We start from the raw sequence: 22,757 nt of genomic DNA, 5'->3' as shown, positions 1-22,757 counted from the left end.
CTGGGCAGAGATAACCTAGCTACAGGTATCCATGCTCTGATAACTTCTCATCTGGATTACTGCAATGCGTTATACGTGGGGCTGCCTTTGAAAATGGTCCGGAAACTTCAGCTGGTCCAAAATAGGGCAGCAAGATTGTTAACAGGGACTGGCCTGCGAGCTCATATTACATCAGTACTTTTCCAGCTGCACTGGCTGCAAGTCCATTTCTGGGCCCAATTCAAAGTGCTGGTATTAACATTCAAAGCTCTTAACGGCTTGGGGCCAGGTTATCTGAAGGATCGACTCCTCCCATATGTGCCTGCCCGGACCTTAAGATCATCGTCAGCGGCCCTTCTCTGTGAGCCCCCACCAAAGGAAGTGAGGCGGGTGGCTACTAGGAGGAGGGCTTTTTCTGCTGTGGCACCCCGGCTCTGGAATGAGCTCCCTAGTGAGGTTCACCTGGCACCTACATTGTATTCTTTCCGGTGCCAGGTGAAGACCTTTTTATTTTCCCAGGCATTTTAGCATTTTAGCTCTTTAGAATTTTAGCTTTGCTGTTTTAAATCTGTATTTTAAATCTCTGAACTGCTGCTAGGTTTTATTCTGGTTTTATTCTGGTTGTATTGTTTACTGTGGTTTTAATGTTTTATATATTTTGTATTGTTTTATTGTGTGCTCTTTGGTTTTAATTTTTGTGAACTGCCCAGAGAGCTTCAGCTATTGGGCGGCATAGAAATAAATAAATAAATAAATAAATAGAATTATCAATATTAACAGGGACATATTCTATTTGAATTTCAATCAGTTAACCCAAAGAAACCAGTTAGCTTGTGAAACAGATGCCTATGTTGGTATCAGCTGCATCACAGAGCAAAAGGTTATTGGGGAGAGATCACACTTGACTCATGGGGCTGTGTAAGTGACATTTCTGAACCTTGCCTTCACTGCCTAAGATGAATCAGTAGTGTCAGTTCTGAGAGTGATAACCTCTTAGGCAGGGAGATCCAAGTGAGAACTAGACCCCCCTTATCCTTCTCTTACCACTAAGTGTAGTGTTAAATTTTGAAATTTTGATCATCATGAACATATGTACACACACACACACACACCCAACACACAAAGCAGCAATACATAGCATAATACCCAGCTTATTGGGATCAGCATGATTGCAATCCTATGCATAGTTACCTGGGAATAAGCTCCATTAAACTCAGTGGTGCTTACTTCTGACCGCATAGGTTCAATTTGTAAAGCATAATGGGTTGGATCCAGACTGCTGATTAGAGTTCTGATTGCACTAGAAGAAGGGGTGGGGAGGCAGTCTTGGCGATTCCTCCTTCCCCTTGCAGCCTCTTGTGCCTCCTGAAAAGGTGCTCTGGGGGGCTGGGGGACCATCTGAGGGGTGACATAGGGGGCTGCAGAGGGAATGGGAGATCAGTGGAGCATGACCCCTGACTCCTTCCTCTAGCTCATGGAATGACCAATCTGAATCTAACCCATCGAGCTTTAACAAAAGATCTTCAGCCATCTGAAATGTAACCTTTAGCTTTTAATTAGAACTGCTAATGATCTTACAAAGAAGTGTTACCAATTGCTTTTGTGAAGTAAGAACCCTATCAAAGAAAAGGAAAGAAGTATCCAGTCTCTGCTTGATTGATTTCCTTTATCTGCTTCCTCTATGCTAATGTTTCACAAACAATAGTAAAACTTGAAAACCTCATTATCACCTCACATGTCCAGTGTTCTGGCAGATTAGGGCATGGCACTGCTCCTGCTCTGAAAAAAGTCCCAGAGCATCCTCCACTATACACAGCCTAAGTGGACATCAATGGTGATACTGCTGATCACATTTTAGGTGGGGCATGTATACATTATGTGAACGCCACAGCAGGAACACAGCCTTCTGCCATTTTTGTGGTCGGTTGGATAAGGCCCTAGGATGGATCTGACCTTCATTAACACGTAATAACATTTTGCAAGTTTTAAGAAAATAATATATTAGTTCTGAAAGACTTGGGGGGGGTGAGTTAGTAAAAAAAAATGCTGGCACAGAAATAACATTATTTGATAAGCATAATCATGATAGCATCCTCTCAGTTTCAAGTCGGATAGTTTTGTATAAATAGAACAGCTTCATATTACAACTTAATTTGTAATATTAGAAGGTCTGACCATATAAGACGGATTCTGGCCCACTTGCACTGGCTTCTATATGTTTCCGAGTCCAATTCAAAGTGCTGGTTTTGACATGTAAAGCCCTACATGGCTCAGGACCACAGTACCTGACAGAATGCCTCTCCTAGCATAAACTGATCCGTACACTACACTCTGCATCTAAGGCCCTCCTCCGGGAGCCTCCTCCAAGGGAGGCTTGGAGGGAGGCAACATGGGAGAGGGCCTTTTTGGTGATGGCTCCCCAGTTTTGGAATAATCTCCCTGATGAGGCCGGCCTGGTGCCAACATTGTCATCTTTTCGGCTCCAGGTTCAAACTGCCCTCTTCTCTCAGGCATTTGGTAGCATATAATGTGTCTCTTGATTGTCTCTGGCTGATTGTCTTAAATTGTTTTAGAAATATGTTGTTGTTGCTGCATGTTTTATTTGTTTTATGTCATTATGTGCATGTTTTTTATATATAATGAATTTTAATGGTTTTTAATTTTTGTAAACTGCCCAGAAAGCTTTGGCTATGGGGCGGTATAGAAATATAATAAATGAAATGAAATATTACAACTTGTGAACCGCCCAGAGAGCATTGGCTATTGGGCAGTATAGAAATAAATAAATAAATAAATATCATAGTGTATTGTTACGTTCCAGATAAGTGGGGAAAGTAAAGTGCTGAAATACCTTACAGACCAAACTGGTTCATTTTTATTAATTTTACTGACATATTTCTATACTATCCTTCCACATCTGTTGTCAGGGCAGTTGACGGATAAAATGAAAACAGACACATAAGAGTATAAAAGAGAAATATTATTGTGGGATAAGCCTCTGTAGGCAATAGGCTATTTTATTATATGCAGTTGTGCATGGTTACACTGCAAGTGTATCCACTATATACTTATAGTATAATTTGATTATTATGTTCCTTAAGGAGCGTAGCTCTTAAAATCCAGAATCTAGTATAGAATATACATACATATGGCATAACACTATAAGGTAAATGGTAGAGTTTATAATATGTTTTAAGGACCCTTTGAAAAGGATTTATGTAGAGTAATACCTGTAAACAAATTATGATTTCCAGAAAAGCTGCCACTTAAAACAACTGAGAAGCAGCTATCTCAGAAAATAAAAGATGCTATGTTTTTTAAAAAACTGCCAAAATGCTGAATTTTATGTTTGCAATTAGAGAAGCATACTAATGAAGCTTTTTGCTTCCAATATCAAATCCCCACATTTCACTGCTACTGTGCTGAACCATCCTCTGGACAAGAGGTACAGTGCACCTGAGAAAAGCAATTCTCTTTCTCTGCTGAGTTCAAGTCTGTATCTAATTAAATCCACTCACTTTCCAAATCCCACAACCCCTTTATTGCAAAATCAAGAAAAGGTAAGTAGAGCGAGAAAGTCTTCTGTGTATCAGGCGAAAACTGGTTTGAAAAGCGAGGCTGGGTTAATGAACACTATCCTCCAGACTGTAACCAGATGGAAACCTATTATTCACTTGAGTATAATTAAGGAAGCACATCCTAATCAGAACTCTTGGGTTTGCAAACTCAAGTTACCCTTAATAACAACTATGAGCGATGTCCTTTTCTCATGTGCTTTCAACATCAGAGCTTGGTTGCATACCTGTGCTAAGAGGAGGTTTGCTGTCTTTCACCCTTGATTTCAGCATGTCTGCCGGTTTTTTAATTCACCTAGGGACTGCAGAGTTTGCAAATGTTTACACCATTACCCAATTAACTAACAATATGGTTCCTACATCTGTCAACAAACAAAGCTGTTGTTGCTTTGTTTTAGCTCCCTGGCATTTTCTGTTCATATGGGTCGCCATTGTACTTAATTATCACGCCAGATCCTGTCTGTGGCGTTTACTTTGTTATTTGTGGTATGTAAATATGTTGCTTTAGCAGGAAAACAGAAGCTTTATTATCATTCCTCTGACCAGAAGATATGCTCTAGATGGCAACCAAAAGAACTGAAAGCAACAGCAACTGAAAGCAGAATCAGAAACAATTCTATCTCTGGGCCTATTCTGAAAATACTTCCTCCCACCTCACTCAGAGATTATACCAAGGGTGACAGCGTGAGCTGTCTTCAAGATATGGTTTCCCCTCTCCCATGCCACTTCCCCACATTCTGATATGATACAAGGTAATAAGTTAAACAACCTGTCAGGGTGGAAACTGAGCCCATAGAGCCCCAGAGCAGTTCTGATTCTGAGGAGGAACAGCAATCCGTGGGAGAGGAGCTCGCTCATCTCTCACAAGCACAGCAGCTGGCAGAGATTCCTCCTGCCAGCATTCCTGGGATAGATAGTGACCCTGGCAGTGAGAGAGCGCTGGAGGGGGGCTTGCTGGACGCTCGGCGCAGACGCAGGGAGGAATGACAGATGGAGGGTGCCGAAAGGAAGCGTTCCGCTCATTTGGCGCTCAAACAACGGTCGCATCCCAAGGACCCAAGGGAAAGAGGGAGGATCTCTCCCCAGCCCATAAGTTCAGAGTCTTCCCGTGGTTCTCCTTCAAACGGGGACCAACTGCCTTACCTGGAGCTTAGGTTACTCTACTATCTTTCCCCAGTGCTGTTCCTTGCTTAGTCACTAGTGATTAGTATCTGAGTCATAAAGTAATAAAGGAATAAAGCCTTGGAAAGAATCCTCGTCGTCTGTGTCCTGAGTTGGCTATTGGTGGGGACTGCAAGAGGCAGCTAGGGCGCTCCTGACACAACCCTCGCATAACCCACAGTCCCCAGGTTCACATGACAGGACAAGCCTGTCATATGCAAATCCCACCTGGCATACACCACAGCCCACCAGGGCTTAAACAACCCACAGTAGACTGTTTTGATTGAGCCAAGTCACTGATACCTCTGAGGCAACATGAATAGGATTGCACTGTAATAAATGTTTTGTAGACTGACATCTTGTCAAGCTGAAGAATAACATGATTCCAAGGGCTTATACAGCTATTTTTCAAAATACACATCACTTAACTGGTAGTTAAATAATACCCATAGAAAGGGAACAAAAATGCAAATATATACATATAAACATATTGAGGGATAATAGCATAGAAAGATGAATCTTTCCATTTTTTATCTGGATTCCAGAATAATTTATAAAGTTGCCACCATTTTCTATGCTAGCAACAGGCTTGATCTCTTGTAATATGTATTCCAATTTAAGGAAGGTATTACACTGTCAACTGAATTTGTTAAAATTATTCCAGTTTTTATAATCTACTATCAGCCTATTGTATTATGTATTGTAAGACGCTGGTAAATATTTGAATTGGAGGAGAAAAACAAACAAGAAAGGACATTCTGAACCACTGTCGAATTGCTAGGAAACTAGCAGTTGATATCTTCTCACTAACCCATCTCCACCATGGGACAGATAATCCCCAGCTGAGGACAGGGGCCTCCCTGCATTGATGCTCCTTTCCCAGTCTATACCTATCCTATAGGTAAATCACCTATCTGAGCTACAGTACAATGGTGGTTGAAATCTTGACCTGATTTCTCCTAGTGTAGTGGATTGGTATTCCAATACATTTCTAATACCTTTAATAAAGCTCTTCCTACCCAAAGTCACATTTGCATGTTCATCTTAGCTGACCCAACACCTAGCACCAAATCACATCATGTATACTTGCAATTTGTTTACTAGATATAGCTTCTTACGCACCCTAGGCCAGGAGAAAAACGCAAGGTGAAATAATGGCAAGCAGCCCAAGCAGGTCATTTTAAGCAATGATATAAATATACAACTATTATAAGTCAAACTTGAGTAACAAGGATCATAGTCAGCACTTTTGTTAACACCCTAGAACAAGATCCAGTTCTCAAGCAGGTGAACTTCCTTTGCATTTTACACATGCATGACTTACTCTGGTGAATCTAGTGGACAAAGAGTCCTTTAACTTTCTTTCCTAATCCCCCTTATCATGGTATAAGTGCTGTGAAAATCACTTAAAATGCACACCTGGTGAACGACGAAATCCTTTTTAAAAATCTGCAATATCACAGTCTGACAAAAACAAGAACAGTGAATCCATTCTGTCTGATAAAATAATAATCTCTACGTAAAATAGGATTCTGTAGTTAAGAGCTTCAAATAAGGGACCAAATACACACACACACACACACACTGAAGGAGGTGTGCAATTTGATTGATTTAGTAACACTAATCTGCCAATTGTTTTTATTTGAACTTTAGAAATTTACTGGAATAATGAGAAAAGAAAAAAAGTACTTGAAATGTTAGAATCTTGATCATAATACAATGCTTTAAAACAACTTGTTTCTTCGATCACATCATAAGGCTAAAACCAATCAACTGTCTTTCTTCTATTCTATTCTATTCTATTCTATTCTATTCTATTCTATTCTATTCTATTCTAATAAAATAAAATAAAGTAAAATAAAATAAATATTGCAGTACTTCAGTATAGGTTATATTTTTGAGACTATTTTATTGAAACAGTCCCTCATTCTGAGTAAATACATTCACTGGGTTGGATCCGGACTTAATCACTTAAAGTAGACTTATTGAAATAAATGGGACTTAAGTTAGTCATACTTAACAGTAGAGTCTACTCGGTAGACTCATGACAAATCTGAATTGAATCTACTGTTGGGAATATCATTATGGCTTGTATCAAGAAGTACTTGCAGATCGTTTAAAACAATACTACCACAAATGAGCTCTCTTTCAAAGGGGCAGCTCTGACTCAAATCTAAATCACTGGTTAATGAATTAATGGGTTGCACCAATTCAGTTATGCATATTTTATGCCTAGCTACTTTGAACTCTTAGTGGTTATAAAAGGAATCCTAAATCCAATGGGATCTTTTCCTCTATGGGTTGCTGAAGGTCAGTATATTATGCACCCAGTTTATGGGTTTCTGAATGATTCCATTTTGACAATTAAAATATTTGCATTGTAAAAGATGTAGAAAACATTTTCTGCCTCAGTTTTCTGAGCAAGAGAATATCTAAATGAACTTACCCCACTGTCCTGAACTATGAAGATGAACATGAAGATTTCCTACTGACACTAAGAGTTTGAGACATAGAGTAATGAATATAGATGGCATGATAAGAAACGAATGGCCATTAAAATGAAGGCACATTTATAATTATCATTGTGGGGAAATGTTTCTAAAAAAGACTTGGAATGGTGAACTCATTGTGCCCAGATGCTACATTATGACTGACTGATATACAGATTAAATCAATAACATGTATACAAAACTGCCGTAGTAATTTACAGATTCTTAAAGAGTTCTGGCAGTGCAAACCTCATCGGAATGAACAGGGCTTGGGCTGAAGGATCACTGAGGATCAGAGCATTATTAAGATGCATTTACTTGTCCAATTACCAAAACAGCAGGAGATCATTAAATTTTCTAGTTAGCAGACACAGCAATGTTAATATCTTAATGTTGCCAAGGCTATTTCTTGGCATTTTGCTACTACACTTTCTTTCTTCTAGCAAAAATTCATAAAATAAAAGCTAAGAATGAGAAAACATAGTATACATACATACACACACACACACACACACACACACGGATAGTTTAACAGGTTACTGAAAGAGACAACTTGTTTCGGCATCCTCCAGAAATGATCAGACAACAAGCTAATCAAATAAAGTTTGAAACCAGCCGAGAGAAACAACCATAATGAAAATTGGGGGAGGGTGGAAAAAGACCAGTGGTTCATTTGAACAAAATACTTTCATCTTGTAGACAGCTGTCTGTATCATTCAATGTTCATAGTTGGTAGTTTCCTGAGAAATGACTGCCAGATAAAGATGCCTACCAAGCTCTTAGTACTCAGCATAGATTATCCAATATTCTTTTAGAGAATGGCTGTAGAATTGCAGGCTCAGGGTCCAAATCCAACCAACTGGGATTCTGAAGAGAGCCAAGCCTCCTTCCTCTGCCCCCACCCCATTGCCTGCAACCACTGATTGTTTGGTGACTCTCCAGCTTTGGTGCAGTTTCTTCTCCATTCTAGAAGTTTGAAATGCCTCCCCTAAAACCTTAGTTGCTGGTAGTAAGAGCATTAAATCGAAAATATACTGGTATTTTTGGTATTTCAGGCCCCACCCCACCCCTTTTGCCTTTGACCCCACCCACCACTGGAATGTGGCCCCTAAGAGCTCCTCTTAAATGGCCTCCGGTTGAAAGAGGTTGAACAGCCCTTCTTTAGAACTTTGGAAGTGATTTAGAAAAATCAGGTTAACTTAGGCTGCAATCCTTTCCACACTTACCTGGAATTCAACTTAGTAGACTGAGTAGGACTGTGCTATATGTGTGCCATGATAAAGGACTATAAAATTAATTTTAAAATGTGGAAAGAGTAGAGAGAGATAATTTTTTACTAGAAATAGCCCTTGGATTGCACAATGGGAATTAACTGGCAGTAACTTCAAGACAGGCAAAAAGTAAGTGCAGTCAAATATATGGAATTCGCTACCACAAGAAGTTATCATGACTACTAGGACAGATAGGTTTCCAAAAGGAATCAGACAAATTCACAGAACCTAGATCTATTAATGGCAATTAGCCACAAAAGCAAAATTGAACCCCCTTGTTCCAGATCAGTATACATCCAAGTATCATCAGATGGTTGGGAACAAGCCACGGGAGATGGCTATTATCTCCATATCCTAGTTGTGAGCTTCCAGAGGCATCTGGACAGTTGCTGTGGAATTCTGGCCTAGAGGGACTGGTGACTAATCCAACAATACACTATTCCTACATTCAGAATGATGATACACTTCGCAAAGGAAATCAACCCTGAGTGCTCATTGGAAGGACAGATACTGAAGCTGAAGCTGAAATATTTTGGCCACCTAATGCGAAGAGAAAACTCTCTGGAAAAGACCCTGATGCTGGGAAAGACTGAAGGCAAAAGGAGAAGGGGACGGCAGAGGATGAGATGGCTAGATAGCATCACCGATGCAATGAATATGAACTTGAGCACACTCCGGGAGAGAGCGCAGGACAGGAAGGCCTGGCGTGCTATGGTCCATGGGGTCACGAAGAGTCGGACACGACTGAACGACTGAACAACAACAACAACAACAACTTCAAGGTCCCATCTCTAGTACATAACATATACAAAACCCCAACAACACCTGTCCGTAATCAAAATTAAAACCAAAAAAAGGGAAGAAGGATAAAGCCAGAAGTGTTCTTAATCCATCACCTATCTTTTATAGTCATGAAATCACCAGACAATCTAGCCCTAAATCAATCTAAATCCTTCTCTTGACTGGATGCACTGTACTCTTTGAGTAGATTAAATTTATTTTAACTACTGTTTTGAAGGCGAAGACAGAGAAATAGATTTCCTCCCTCTTTGTTTATTTAAACTGCTGCTGGAATTGACTAATTAAAGGGATTTTTAAAACCGTAATACTCTAAACAGAACAAACTGGTTCTGAATTATTAAGCAACATTTTAGATGCATTTGAATAACCTTAAGTGACTTAGCTGCCACCTGATCCTAAGCTACAGCTCAGATAAATAAATGTGAAATACTGTAGAAGTCTTAGCTTACTAAGGCCTCCAGATACAGTAAATAAAGAGCTTAAGTCTCCAGCACACATTCTGTAAAAGACATACTCTCCGATAAATGGATTTCACTAGTGTACATTTAAAGAGGAAATGCAGGACAGGAAAAATACAGGATTTAATTTTGATTACAAGAAAAGCTTGCAGGTGCAGAGTGTTAAGACATGCCAGTGCTCTCGGGAGATGTTAAGGGGCCACATCCTATGTTTCAAATGCCATACAAACACAGTGCCATAACCACTTTTGAGTGGTCATCAGAGTTGTGTTCTTCTCTCATATAATCTTGGCAATAAAAGAGTATCACTAGAAAAAATCCAAAAGAAACTGTCAGGCAATACTGTTATTATACTATAATAAAGGACCTCTGCTCTTTTAGTAGGTTCTAATAGAGATATTACCCTACCATTTTCTTGGGAATTTATTTTCCTAATGAGTCAACACAAATGTCTACAATATTTGGGTTGGATACAGGATCTGCTTTCCATGAGAAGAAGGGCTCTGCTCACGGAGAGCCTGTCCACCTGATTTGGGTGGATTTGCTGTCCCCCACACACCATAGCTCAGCCCATTCAACAGGCTCTCCTGCTGTTCTGTGTTGCATTTTTATGGGGCTGGAGAGGCTGCAGTGGGAAGGAGGGGGCAGGGAAGTCCACTTCCACCACCGCACTTGATGCAGTGTAAATCTGGATCCAATGCATGGTTTGCTGTCAAGACTTATTTCAGCATATAAATCTAATTTGTTCATTCTTAATTCCATTCCCCTTTCAGAATCAATTGGATATAGCAATTTTCACTTGAAGGTTTACTTTATTTCTTGTTGTTCAGGTACTTATAGTCAGGGACAATGGAAGACATTTTGCTACCTGAGGCGAAGAACAAGATGGCACCTCCTCCCATTCCATGTACAAAAAGTCAACTGGATTGGCAGATCAGTCTGTCTTCAATAATGATGATGGGACAGTGTCCTGCTCTGCCACTGAAGGCAGCAGGCTAACTTACGTGGTGCAGAGGAGGCCATATGATGCACAGCTCTAACACACCACTGCTGCCTCCGGCGACTGCCTCACGCTACCTCATGGTATAGTTCCCCCACTCCTTTGCTCAGCTTATCACAGGAAAATCAGTTATCCAAACGTGTGAAGAAGTCAGATGACCATTTCACTATGTGCCTAAGTTGTACTTCTAAGCTGAAATTTAGACAAGATTCTAGAGCTGTTAAATACCAGCTGGGATGGGAACCTGGTATCTTTAAGGTTTTATGACAATACACTCACTCTACCATTTCCTGATACTGCTGTCCTTTGTTCCATTATACAGTAATGCCCTAAGCAACTGGCAGGAACTGCCCATGAAACTGTGCTTTATTCTTCAAGATGTCAACGGGCATAATGGGTGCTTCCAAACAAGGCTTGTATTGTACAACTGCCCTGTCTCATTCACAGATTTTTATGGAGTCCAGACAACAACGTCTTCCACTTGTAACCCTCCTGTGATTTCCCACGGCTTCTTCTGTCTTTTTTCTTGCTAGGACAAAAAATCTGTTAAGGAAGAAAAGACGGCATAGCTACACAATGTATTTTGATTGTTAGCGACAGAAGCGCTTTGTCTGGAAGCACCCACTGAGAGTAGGTCAATGAGAAATGGATACTGGGGAATGGGTTTGGGATTCGTGAACTGGATAGAATGGGGCAAATGAAAGGAAAGGGTTGGAAGAATTTTCAAACTTATGGGTAATTTAGAACACAAACTCGACCCCAACTTGTGAAAGATTCCAAGATGCAGATATAAATATTTATTGTAGATTTTTATTAAATCATATGGTGGGAAGGGGCTTGGCTCAACCTTCTACAATGAGGCAGGAACTTTGATAGCCATGATACTTAACTGTTTCACAGTACCATCCAAATGTAAGCAAGCCTCCATGTTTCACATTAAACACTAATCAAGACCATTCACTAATAAAAAAATAATTTAGATTGTAAGCCTGCAGAAAGGCTTTTGTCATTATAAGGCTGCAATCCTATACACACTTAGCTGGGTGTAAGTCCCATTGGACTTAATAGGACTTACTTCTGAGTAGACATGCATAGGATGGTGCTGTTAATCTTATCATATACTGTACAGCACCTTATTTTTAGGCGCTTAAGAAATCACCAGCATTACCATCACCACCACCACCACCACCGTAAGTGGAATAGTTGTGTTTCAATTTCCATGTAAGAATTGGTAGAGGTCTATGTGTAAGTATTAATATTGATTCTTATTATTAATATTAATTACACATACACCTCTACCTGTTCTTATATGGAAACAGACATAAAATGTTTTTACTCTTCTTCTTCATCATCATCATGTATAAATAATGGGAAATCACTGGATCCCCTTGTAATTTCACTGGAAGGATAGCATAGTGAGTAACATAATCTTAACAACTAGTCATTGCATGTTCTTGAGTGCTCTGGAATGTCACTGCTGTTTTGAGAACTTCAAGTTATCTCTAGAAAAGGTTAATCTTAGTATTTACTCTACTGTAGAAGTTTGTATTTACAATAGGGTTATGATACTGACTTTGTCAGCCAAGGATGTCTGTGAAAGTGACTGGAATGTACAAAAAGGAATTAATGAATTCATATTTACTGGAGAAGTGAACATATTTCAATATTTAATTGGGATACCTGGCCTGGTGGCTTTACTAATATATTCTGCTACTGGCAAACCATTTTGTCAGAGCAATGCATTGTACTCCAAACAACCTCTGAAATTTCAATAACAAGATAGGGTTTATATAACAAGGGGACCAATATTTTATCACATTTTTGGTGTGATGAATATCTTAGAGCTTTCATTGGGATTTGAGGGTTCCTTAGCACCCATACTCCAAGGACAAAAATTCAACAGAAGTGACAAAATATCGCCTGCTTCCAGTCCTGATGGAGAATGAAGAGCAAAGTTAAAAGTAGGAGCTCTTACTACTGGAGCAGATTTTTGCGAATATTTTCATGAACTCGGAAAAGCAGCCTCCCTTTTCAGTAATTTGTGAGGGCAAAGGAGAAGAAGGAGAAATATGCTTTCAATCACAGCAGGCAATGGGACCACCAGCACAGCATGATAAGACAGGTGATCTGATCCAACTAAGGCGGTGTGGAAGTAGAAGTAGGTTTCCATCTGTATATTGCTTAAAGGAAGCAATATACTTCCTTTGGGCTAAATCAGATATGCATTTCCTCTCGCCCCATTCATTCATTCATTCATTCATGCGATTTCTATAGCACCCAATAGCCAAAGTTCTCTGGGCAGTTCACAACATGATCAAACATAATATAAAACCTTTAACATACAAAAACTTAAAACAGTTTGAAACAGTTAAAAACAATTAATGACAAAACTACCAGAGCCCAATAAAAAGCGAACATTACAAAGCCCCATCATATACCATCAAATACTTGGGAATAGAGAGCAATGTGAGGGCATGTGAAGGCTTTGCTTGCGTTCAGTTATATTGCTACGAAGCCAGATATGGCTGGTGATGCAGTGATGCCATTATGCTAGGTACATAGTCCCTGTTTGGCTGGGTTATACACTCAGCAAGAAAACACTTAAAAAAATTATGCCAAAGCAGTTGCCAGGAATGGACAAGGTCATGCAGGGGTGGAAAAGGTATACTCCATGCGGAGTTCTCCCTTCCTGAAAAACACTTTTTTTACAGAAAATACTAACACTGAAAAATTACTAAACCCTGCTTACTACTTTCCAGTTGCCCCTGTAGCTGCAGATATACCAGCATATTACACTTCTGTTGTTTAAGCTAAAGCCACTCACATACTATCTGACAAAATTAAAAGAGATTCCCCAGACTGACTATCTTCTGTCTAGTCAGGGTGGTGGTTGATCATGACATCATTCTTGTGGTAAGCTCTACTTGACATTCAAAATGAGTATTGCATTTTTTTTGCATTTTTTGCATTTATACCCCGCCTTTTTTCCTCTTGCAAGGAACCCAAGGCGGCTTACATTATCCTCCTCCTCTCCATTTTATCCTCACAACAACAACCCTGTGAGGTGGGTTGGGCTGAGAGTCTATGACTGGCCCAAAGTCACCCAGTGAGTTTCCATGGCCGAGTGGGGACTAGAGCCAGGATCTCCCAGCTCCTAGTCCAACACTCTTGCCACTACACCACACTGGCTCTGCTATAGTTATATAACTATATATAGTTATATAAATAGTCCACCATGATGTTAGAGAACCAGAATTAAAAGAGAAGGACAACCGAGACTTTCTTCAGAGCCATGCTGTGGCTCTGAAGAAAAAGCCATACACCTTTATGGCTTTGCTATAGCATTCTCCCTTCAACAACGCTAAAACTGTTCCTATAGTACTACAGTAATCTAACTCTGGAGTCTCTAACATGGTGTCCATGGGCACCACTGTGCCTGCACCCACCTCTCTTGGAGCCCACCAGGCTCCCTTCCTTCCCCCCTTTCCTGATTTTTGTGTTATTTTTAAATATATTTTTAACTGAGAGACAGTCATGCTCCAAGGTGAAGCTCTGCTCTCCAGCACCATATTTATTTCCAAAAATTCTTCTGGGCCCCACCTAGTACCTAGAGGCATTCTTAGAAAATAAAAATGGTGGCTGGCTGCAGCTCAGCAGTTTCTAGGTGCTCAGCCACCCAGAAAAAAGAAAAAGGCAAACTGGGAGTGACAGGGGGTGTCCTAGAGGTCTAGAGGGGGTTGTGGAGAACAAGGGAGCATTTTGCCTGTATTGTGTGTATCTTTTGTCTGGTGTGTGTGTGTGTGTGTGTGTGTTTGTGAGTGTGACTTGGTTTGTTTGTTTGTTTTGACATGGTATGAATTTTTCTTGTGTGATTTTGCCCAGGTTGTGTGTGTAGTTCTCTGGTGCGTATGGTTCTCTGAGCATCACCAGTTTGCCTTCTGCGAAATCGGTATTTTGTTGTGCTTTGTGGGGGCAAATATGTGATTGGCATTTGGCCTTGTTTACTTATCTCTGCATGCTATTAGTTTGCCTTCTATGAAGTGGGTGTTGGAGCAGAAAACTGTGGATTCAGAAGAGTGGTTTTTCATTTTGAAGCTCAGACTCACCTTTCCGTTATACTCTGGTTCTTGGACAGGTTACTTTTTGTTTAGTCTCACCAGTTTGCATTCTGGGAAATAAGTATTTTGTGACCAGCCGTGTCCACCATGGCAGCCATTTTATGAATGGGCAAACCCCCATGGTAGTCATTTTCTGAGAGTGCCCACAACCCTCTCTCAAAATTCCAAATGTGCCCCTGATCTAAAAAGGTTGGGGAATCCTCATGTCTCAGCAGAATGCCATTTTTTTAAAAAGGAAAGCAAAGGCAACATGCTGGAGGCCATATACTAGGTAGTTTACATTTTTAAAGTACTTAGAAGTGGTAACATTATTCAGAATACACGTAAGAATTGTTAGAGAATATTTTTAGGTATTTAAAGATAGTAACATCCTATTTTAAATACAAAATGTTTATTTCAGACTGTTTCAAGTAAGGTAGATCTATAATATGGCAGCCATCTCTACATGGCTTTTTCACTTTGGTTCCACTAAAAATGAGGTTACATGCTTGTATGGGGATAAACCTAATTAGTGGATAATAGGATTATTTCATGGACATCTACAATTCATCTTTATTACACATTTTTCTTTGCTATTTTAGAAGGGAAAATGTAAAATAAATACAAAAAGAGAAGTAGGACTTTTCTCTCATTTTGGTCTGGAAATTCTCCAGTTATAAAAATCAGGAATTGAGAAAACAAAATGGATTTATATCATTATTTTGGTATATGATGACTATAAACCATCCAAAACACTTTTCAATGAATGAAGGTCGACATACAGTTATTCTGTCTGAAATGTAAAGTTAATAGAAAGTTTGGATTGGGAGTGAATGGAATACGTTGGGATGTCCCTTGGAAGAACGGGTAGGGATGACCTCAAATCCCAAACACTTCCACAGACATTAAACTCATGTTCAATTCTCATACAGTCAAATGTTTGCTTGCATCATCAAAACGGGGCCTTATTTGTGCTGGCCACCCATCTGTGGGTTACCCTCTTGAGGAAGATGCATATGGCTTTTAGAAGAGCCCTCAACACCTTTGCATTCCAGTCTGCTTTTATGTGATGTTACTGCACTGTTTTAATATTGGTTTTATCTCTTGCTGTTATTTTAATGTTACTTAATATTGTTGTTATGTTTTTAAAAACTGTTTTAAAAGTGTATAATTTTATTATATTGTTGTTTTACACTGTCTTGGAGCGTGAATGACCTATATGGAGGGATAGAAATAGATACATAGATATGTTTTAAATACATTGGCATGGATTCTACATTGGGACTCCGAGCCAGCACAAAACTCCCACTGGTGGAAGTGGGTGGACACTATTTTTGCTGTTTGCCCCTGCCATCTGCAGCACCACACCCACACTGTTCTGAAGGGTCCCCCAACTCAGGAACAGATTTTAGGTGGTACAGGGGGCTGAAGAGGGAAAGGGGAGTTGGCAAAAATGGCCTGGTTTCTCCTTTCACCAACAGGACAAACCACAAACCGACAGCAAAACTTCATCAGCCTTGGAGCTGGCATTTTTAACTGGAAAGAAGGAAGCCTGACAAGAGAATGTAAGTGGTGGTGGTGGTGGTGGTGAATAAAAAAAGCCAGCTGTAGGATTGCTCTGATAGTCTATTTTTTTGTATTTCTTTTATGACGTATGCTGCTCTGAAATCTGCCATGATAAATGTTGGCATCAAAATGTTTTAAATAAATATATACATAGTATTGCCTGCCCTAAGCCTTCAGGATAAAGTGAAAGATTAACTGATCTATACAAATAAATATATAGCAAGTAATGCTACAAGATTGATTGCAAATTAGTTGCTTAAGGCTGTTCTACAGCAGCCAGGTGTTTCATCACATTTAAGAAATGGTTAACATTTACAATTTCTTAATCACGTAGCATCTTATGTAATTAGTCCTGGAGTATCCTTAGCTCCCATAAAAGCTCTTGAAGTCAAAAGCTCCAATATCTTGCAGGAAGTGCTCAGAGTATTGCAGGATGAGTCCCTTAACTTTGTAATTAAAATCCACTACCTGATGCTACACTAGAACTGCTGATCAACATCTTCCAGACTGGGAAAAGGGTATTCAGTACTTAATTAGACAGCTGTTCTATAGGATTACAGCTTCTTATATTTTAAAAAAACAAGAACACACCAGCATCTTAAGAAGTCTTGTTTATGCAGTAATTGGAGAATCTTCTTCCTTGAGGAATGCTCTGTAGATTGTAGAAGGACTTTGAAGGAAAAAGGATTTAAATCTCTTGCTGGAGCACTGCTGCGGGAAATAGCATTATACTACCGGCACTTGGTTGGGATAGGAATGAAATGATGGGGAACACAGAAGGAAAAGAGTGGTGGCTGGAGAGCATTCCTGGAGGGGACAACATGGTGGGAACTTTGCAGATGAATACAACATTACATTTCTAAGACTGTCTAAAGGGATGCTGACAATTACAGCACCACACACAAACAATTATGAGGCCCTTTCTTTTTACCAGTTCTTCAATGAGAAAACTTCAGAACACATGGCTATCAAACTTCTGTGATCTGAATAATTCATTCCATAACATATCAGCACTCATCTTGGAATCAGTACCTGAAGTTTCTCCTATAAATGCATGCTAATCCAGAAGCAATAAGTGGTCATTCACGGAATTGTAGTGCAAAAATGGCAGCATAACGTTTATTATCAATGAGAATACTGTGAGGGCAAAGTATACCAGTAATTGGCTTCAGAGTGAAATAGAGATAGGAAAGCAACTGAAGCAGTTACCTGGGAACTTTACCATGATGGTGAATCCTCAAGCAACACAGAGGTGACACAAGACTTGAATTCATGGTGGCAAAGAGGATGAACAAGCACATTGCATGTAGCAGACAGTGAGCTCAAACAGGCTATCTCTAGTTAGGTCATGAACGCATTAGAGAAGAAACGTTATTGTCTGCAGTGGAAGAGGGACATGCACAGATTGTTTCTAGAAAAGCAAATCTGAAGACAAGGTCATTTTGTTTGGGCCAGGCTACCTGAAAAAAACATGTGATTTGGTTTTAGATGTCTGTTAGCACTACCAAAGCGTATGCCTTCTCAAGAGCCATTATAAGAAAACAGACTTTGTCACAACTACCATAAAATGATACCGGGGTAAATAAACTTCCCTTTGAAGGGATAAGATAGATATTTCTCACTGTGTGAATATATGGAATACTATAGAGTAACCAAAATAGAGGTCAAAGTTAAAACCACGGCATTAAGTTTTGGGCTGAGATTCATTGTCAAACACATGGGGAATCTTAAGCCATTCAATTATATGGAATTGCTGACCGGAAGCCTCTGAGAATTCTTTTGCCAGCAGGGAAGGAGGAGGTCAGATGCAATTTCACCTCCCATTCCTCCTCCTCCTCCTCCTCCAAAAAAATACTGAGTTAAATAGGCCTCTCAGCCCATCTAGCTCACTTACTGGCAGGGGGTGCAGGGTGAGGGTGGGCAACAGTGAGGCCATAGGATTTTGTGGATCCTGGCCTCTCTTTATCCCTCTATTCTCTGCCCACTGGGTCATCCCCTTTTTGACCTCTACCAGGTCATCAAGTTCGTTGTTGCAACCTCAAAAAGTAGTCAGCGTGGTTCTTCCCACAACAGCTGGGAAGGGATGGGGGCAGGGGGAGGGATTTAATGCCAGCTTCCCTCTTCCAAAGTTTACAGCCTCGGGAGGGCAAATCCTAAATATCCCTGCGACCGTAGGATTGCTCTGTTCAACTTTTTTTTTTTTTTTGGCTTTGTTACTGAAAGTCTGAATTGTATCATTCAAACATTGTAACAGATATAGGGGAACCCCCACGTTGCTTGTTAGTACGGCATGAATGGATAATACAAGCATGAATGGATACAAGGCATACAATGAATGGATACAAGGCATAATACAAGGCATGAATGGATAATACAAGCCACACCATCAGTGTCCTCGTACTATTAAGTACAACGAAAATGCAATATACATCTTCATTCCTATATGAAGAGAGTATTCACATGACAGGGTGGGTGGACTAACACTGGAACAAACTTCATTAATCCAAGCTTTATTCTATCAAGATTGCTTGATGCCACACATGTTCTCTGTTGCTCCAGAAGACAGGACTAGAACCAATGGGAGATTTCAGCTGCACATTAGCAAAAACTGTAAGAGCTATTTGACAGTGTCTCAGAAGTTCTCCTTTGCTGATATTGCAGACCTTTTCAACTCTGCAATAACTTGTATTTACACAATGACTAACTGGATTCACACAAAGACACACAATAGTTACGGGCTTTGGGCATTCACAACTACCCAAACACTGAGTGAATCAACCACGACTTGATAAAACAAATGGAATAAGGATACCAAAGAAAGTTTGTTTACTTACATCTCTCCTGGGGAAAGTCCCTAGTAGCTTGAATTCTTCCCAAGGATATCCCTTGGAAGCTACAAAATCAAAGACAACCTGCAGCTTGCTATTGGCCAGGAAACGTCGCTCAAAGAATTCTCCACTGGGTGTTCGGATACGCAGCTTACTAAGTGATTCACTGCTCTCCTCTTTTGGCTCTGGAGGCAAAGATTGCTCTAGAGATAGCCTAATTGCCTGAGGAAAGAAGAAAACAACACTGAGTTTCAACTTCAGAGATGAAGGAGTAGCTACTTTTCCATTTCCTTCTATAACTTTGTTACTGAGAATGGCATTTCATTGTACTGAAAAGAGTATATTCTGATTAAATTTAACTTAGTGTCTCATCAGTGGTGCTATGGTCATCTCCCCAAGATGTTTGACCCCTTTTCTATTAAACATCTGTGAAGCAGTCTGGACTTTTCTTAAGAGGAGGAGTAGGCAACCTCTTGCTAACAGTAGCTGATCTACATTTTGTAGTACTATCCAAACATCTAAGCTATATCAGAACTTTTCCTTCCGTTGATCCTTGCATTCCAAAGGAGAGGGGCAACTCCTGTGCCCTATGAGATACTGTACCCCTCTTTCTTGACAATGGGCTATTTTTCTGAGCTGCAGGGTCCATGCTTCTATCCCCCACTCCAGGGAATGGAACCTCAGAGATTAAACTTTGGAGAGAGCGTCTGCTGTACTTTCTGGTCCTAGGGATCAGTAAAGGGTTCCTCAGCTCAAAGTGACTTTGCCCACCCAGGCTAACCATCAACTCCCCCAGACCTGGAAGGATGATAAAGGATTTTCTGCTCAGGCTGGGACACTCCCTGGGCAATAGCAGTCTCCACTGTGTCTGGCTCATGACTCCAGGTTCGCATACTGCTGCTGTCAACAGCCCAGAACTGGCACATCATTGATTATGATAAGACAGTGCTAGAGATCTTTCTCTTTGGCTGTGCTGCCTAAGCTTGCTATGGTGACCCAATTGGGGGGGGGGTGATCTTCTCTTCTTTTTTATTTGTAATTTTTAAGCATGAGGAGCCCCTTTTCTTGGAAGAAAGTGTTCAAGCTGTCCTCCTGCTTCTGAAGAAGTTCCTTTCCACACAACAGTATGATTTATATCTCAATAACGCATCCATCTTTATTCATTTCTTAATAACAGCTCAGAAAACAACTAATTAAAATAAATCCTCCTCTTATAACACATTATTAAATCTATAGTTTGCTGCATAGTGGTGATAGGTAATTTAATTGTTAGACAGAAAGGACTTAGGAAACTTTGATTGAGGGAATAATTGTCAAGTGCCAGATTGAAGCATAAAAATCAAAACCATTAAATATTTAGACAAATAAATTAATTTATTAAAATCCTATAACCTTCTCCCAGGCAAAATTCTTGAAAAGAGAACACAAGAAAGGAAGGCCTGAATCCTCCACAAATAAACTTGCAATAAAATAATTTGAGCCAAGTCCTATCTATATTTAGTGTATATCATCAATGTAATTTCATGTCAACGAAACAATGTAAAGGGCATTTCTTTTATAAATATATTTGATTAAATGTATTTTGAAACCTTGTGAATGTATAAACTGATTACTGAAATCCCACAGATTTTAATGAGCTTTTGGCATGCTGAAGCTTCTTCAGATTTTGCTCATACAATTGGATCGAGACTTAGTCATACTTAGAATAGATCCACTGAAATCACCAGGACTTTGTGTCACTAACTTAGATCATGTTGATTTTAATGGGTCTGTTCTAGGTATGACTAAGTCTGGACCTAACCCAATGCATTTTAGAACTGGAGTGGATACAAAGTTAATTTGCTTTTTAAGAGAGTGAAGTGTCATAGTCATAAAACGAGTACGAAGACCAACAGGTCAAAGCATGAATCCAAGCAAATAGGCACACTCCTTCTGCAACATCGTAAGGGCCCCAAAGTTATGGACTACAGTCCAGAGAACTCCTTTAGTATGCCCAAGAGCTGCACATGCTCAACACAGGTTTGGACTTCTGTTGCCCCTCCATGCTTTCAATACTTTCCAAGCTTCAAAAGTAGTATGACATGCAAATTATTTGGTAAAAAAATACTGCAAACGCACATACAAACATCCAAAGCAGTTGTAAAACCCCCACTGCATGCACAGTACTAGCCATGTGGTTCCTGGATTCTCCCAGTGGACAACACACAATATCATGTACACGGTCTGAGTTCAAGATTCAAGACCTTTCAAGGAGTTATCCATTGACATACCTTTTATTTTTAGAAACAGATTTTGAAATTCAAGGAAGTCCATACATGTATATTTTAAAATTATTTTGGTCTTTACCTGTCTAAATGACTTGCATTAAACATTTTTAAATAGGTGCGTTTTTATTATACTTTTTGTGTGTTTTTGTACTGAAGCACCTGCTTTCTATCTTTGTGTTTTGACATTTCCCATTGCTGTACAACAGATGCAATATTATTTACTGAACCTAAGCAATTATATCAGAGAAAAACAAACAACAGTAGCTCATTAGAGCTGTTGTTTTCATTGTGCAAAGAATACTTCCCCCTCTAAAGTAACCAGTCTCCAGTGCTTCAGCATAACATGGCTATTTACAATGGATATTCCACACCAGTGGACTAATTTAAAGAACAATGTTGGGAAGAGTAAAGTTAACAACTCTTGAATCTGCATTTTGTTGATTAAAAAAAGAGACATATTCAGTATGAGAACAGATGAATGACTGAACCTCAAATAGACAGGCTGAACAGAAAGTCCATCATATAAGCAAACACTGCTGCACAAGAATAGACTATAGGTAATCCATACACTTTAACATGGAGAGTGTTAGTAAACATCATTGTTAGCCATGCTTTTCTATTGCTGTACAAATATATCTTATTTTCTTTTCATTATAGCAATTTGCATTAAATGTAGAGGCCCAGTTACAGATTGAAATCAGGACTCATTCTGCAGCTTTGTGTAAGAAAACAGTTTCCAAAAGACCACTGTGTCCAGAGGCAGGGTAAGTTCACCTATTTGGACAGTATTTATTCTACAAAGACGAAGAACTCTTGTGTGTATGTATTTATGTATTTATTTTTAAAAGACTGATTAAGGACACAATCCTATATAAACACTTACATGTCCCAGTGAACTCAATAGGGCTTACATGTAAATAGACACGTATAGGATTGCACTACTAGTCATCTTTTAATTTTGGGTCTGCCATTGTGATTCCGTGTGTAAATTAACATAATCTACTATATGCTCACTTATTTATTTATTTATTTATTTATGAAATGTATAATTCTGCCTTTCCGTTATAAAAATGGATAGTGGCCTACAATAAATTCATTTAAAAATACCTCAATAAATGGAACTAAAATAAGAATCAACAGCTCTGAACAAAATCAACAAGCCAACAATGGAGCCAAACCCCATTATTAATAACTAAAAGCTCAAGAAAATAGGACTGTCTGGGCCTGGCACCTAAAATGATAGTATTAGTGGTTCCTGGAAAATT

The 22,757-nt window shown here is 39.5% G+C and overlaps 1 protein-coding gene across 2 annotated transcripts in view; it reads right to left on the bottom strand.

Moving 5' to 3' along the window:
• Window positions 1-22,757, bottom strand: part of FAF1 (Fas associated factor 1) — a 250,018-nt gene that overhangs the window by 3,365 nt on the left and 223,896 nt on the right. For both annotated transcript variants that reach the window (XM_084852547.1, XM_084852548.1), the window contains one exon: window positions 19,232-19,447. In XM_084852547.1, the coding sequence (XP_084708673.1) occupies window positions 19,232-19,447 (216 nt within the window). The remainder of the gene's footprint in view (window positions 1-19,231; window positions 19,448-22,757) is intronic.

Source organism: Heloderma suspectum, chromosome 4 (genome assembly GCF_057233095.1).
Source record: "Heloderma suspectum isolate Gila_16-S chromosome 4, 16-S_ref, whole genome shotgun sequence".
NCBI lineage: Eukaryota > Metazoa > Chordata > Lepidosauria > Squamata > Helodermatidae > Heloderma > Heloderma suspectum.
This window is presented reverse-complemented; position numbering and strand designations above follow the sequence as displayed.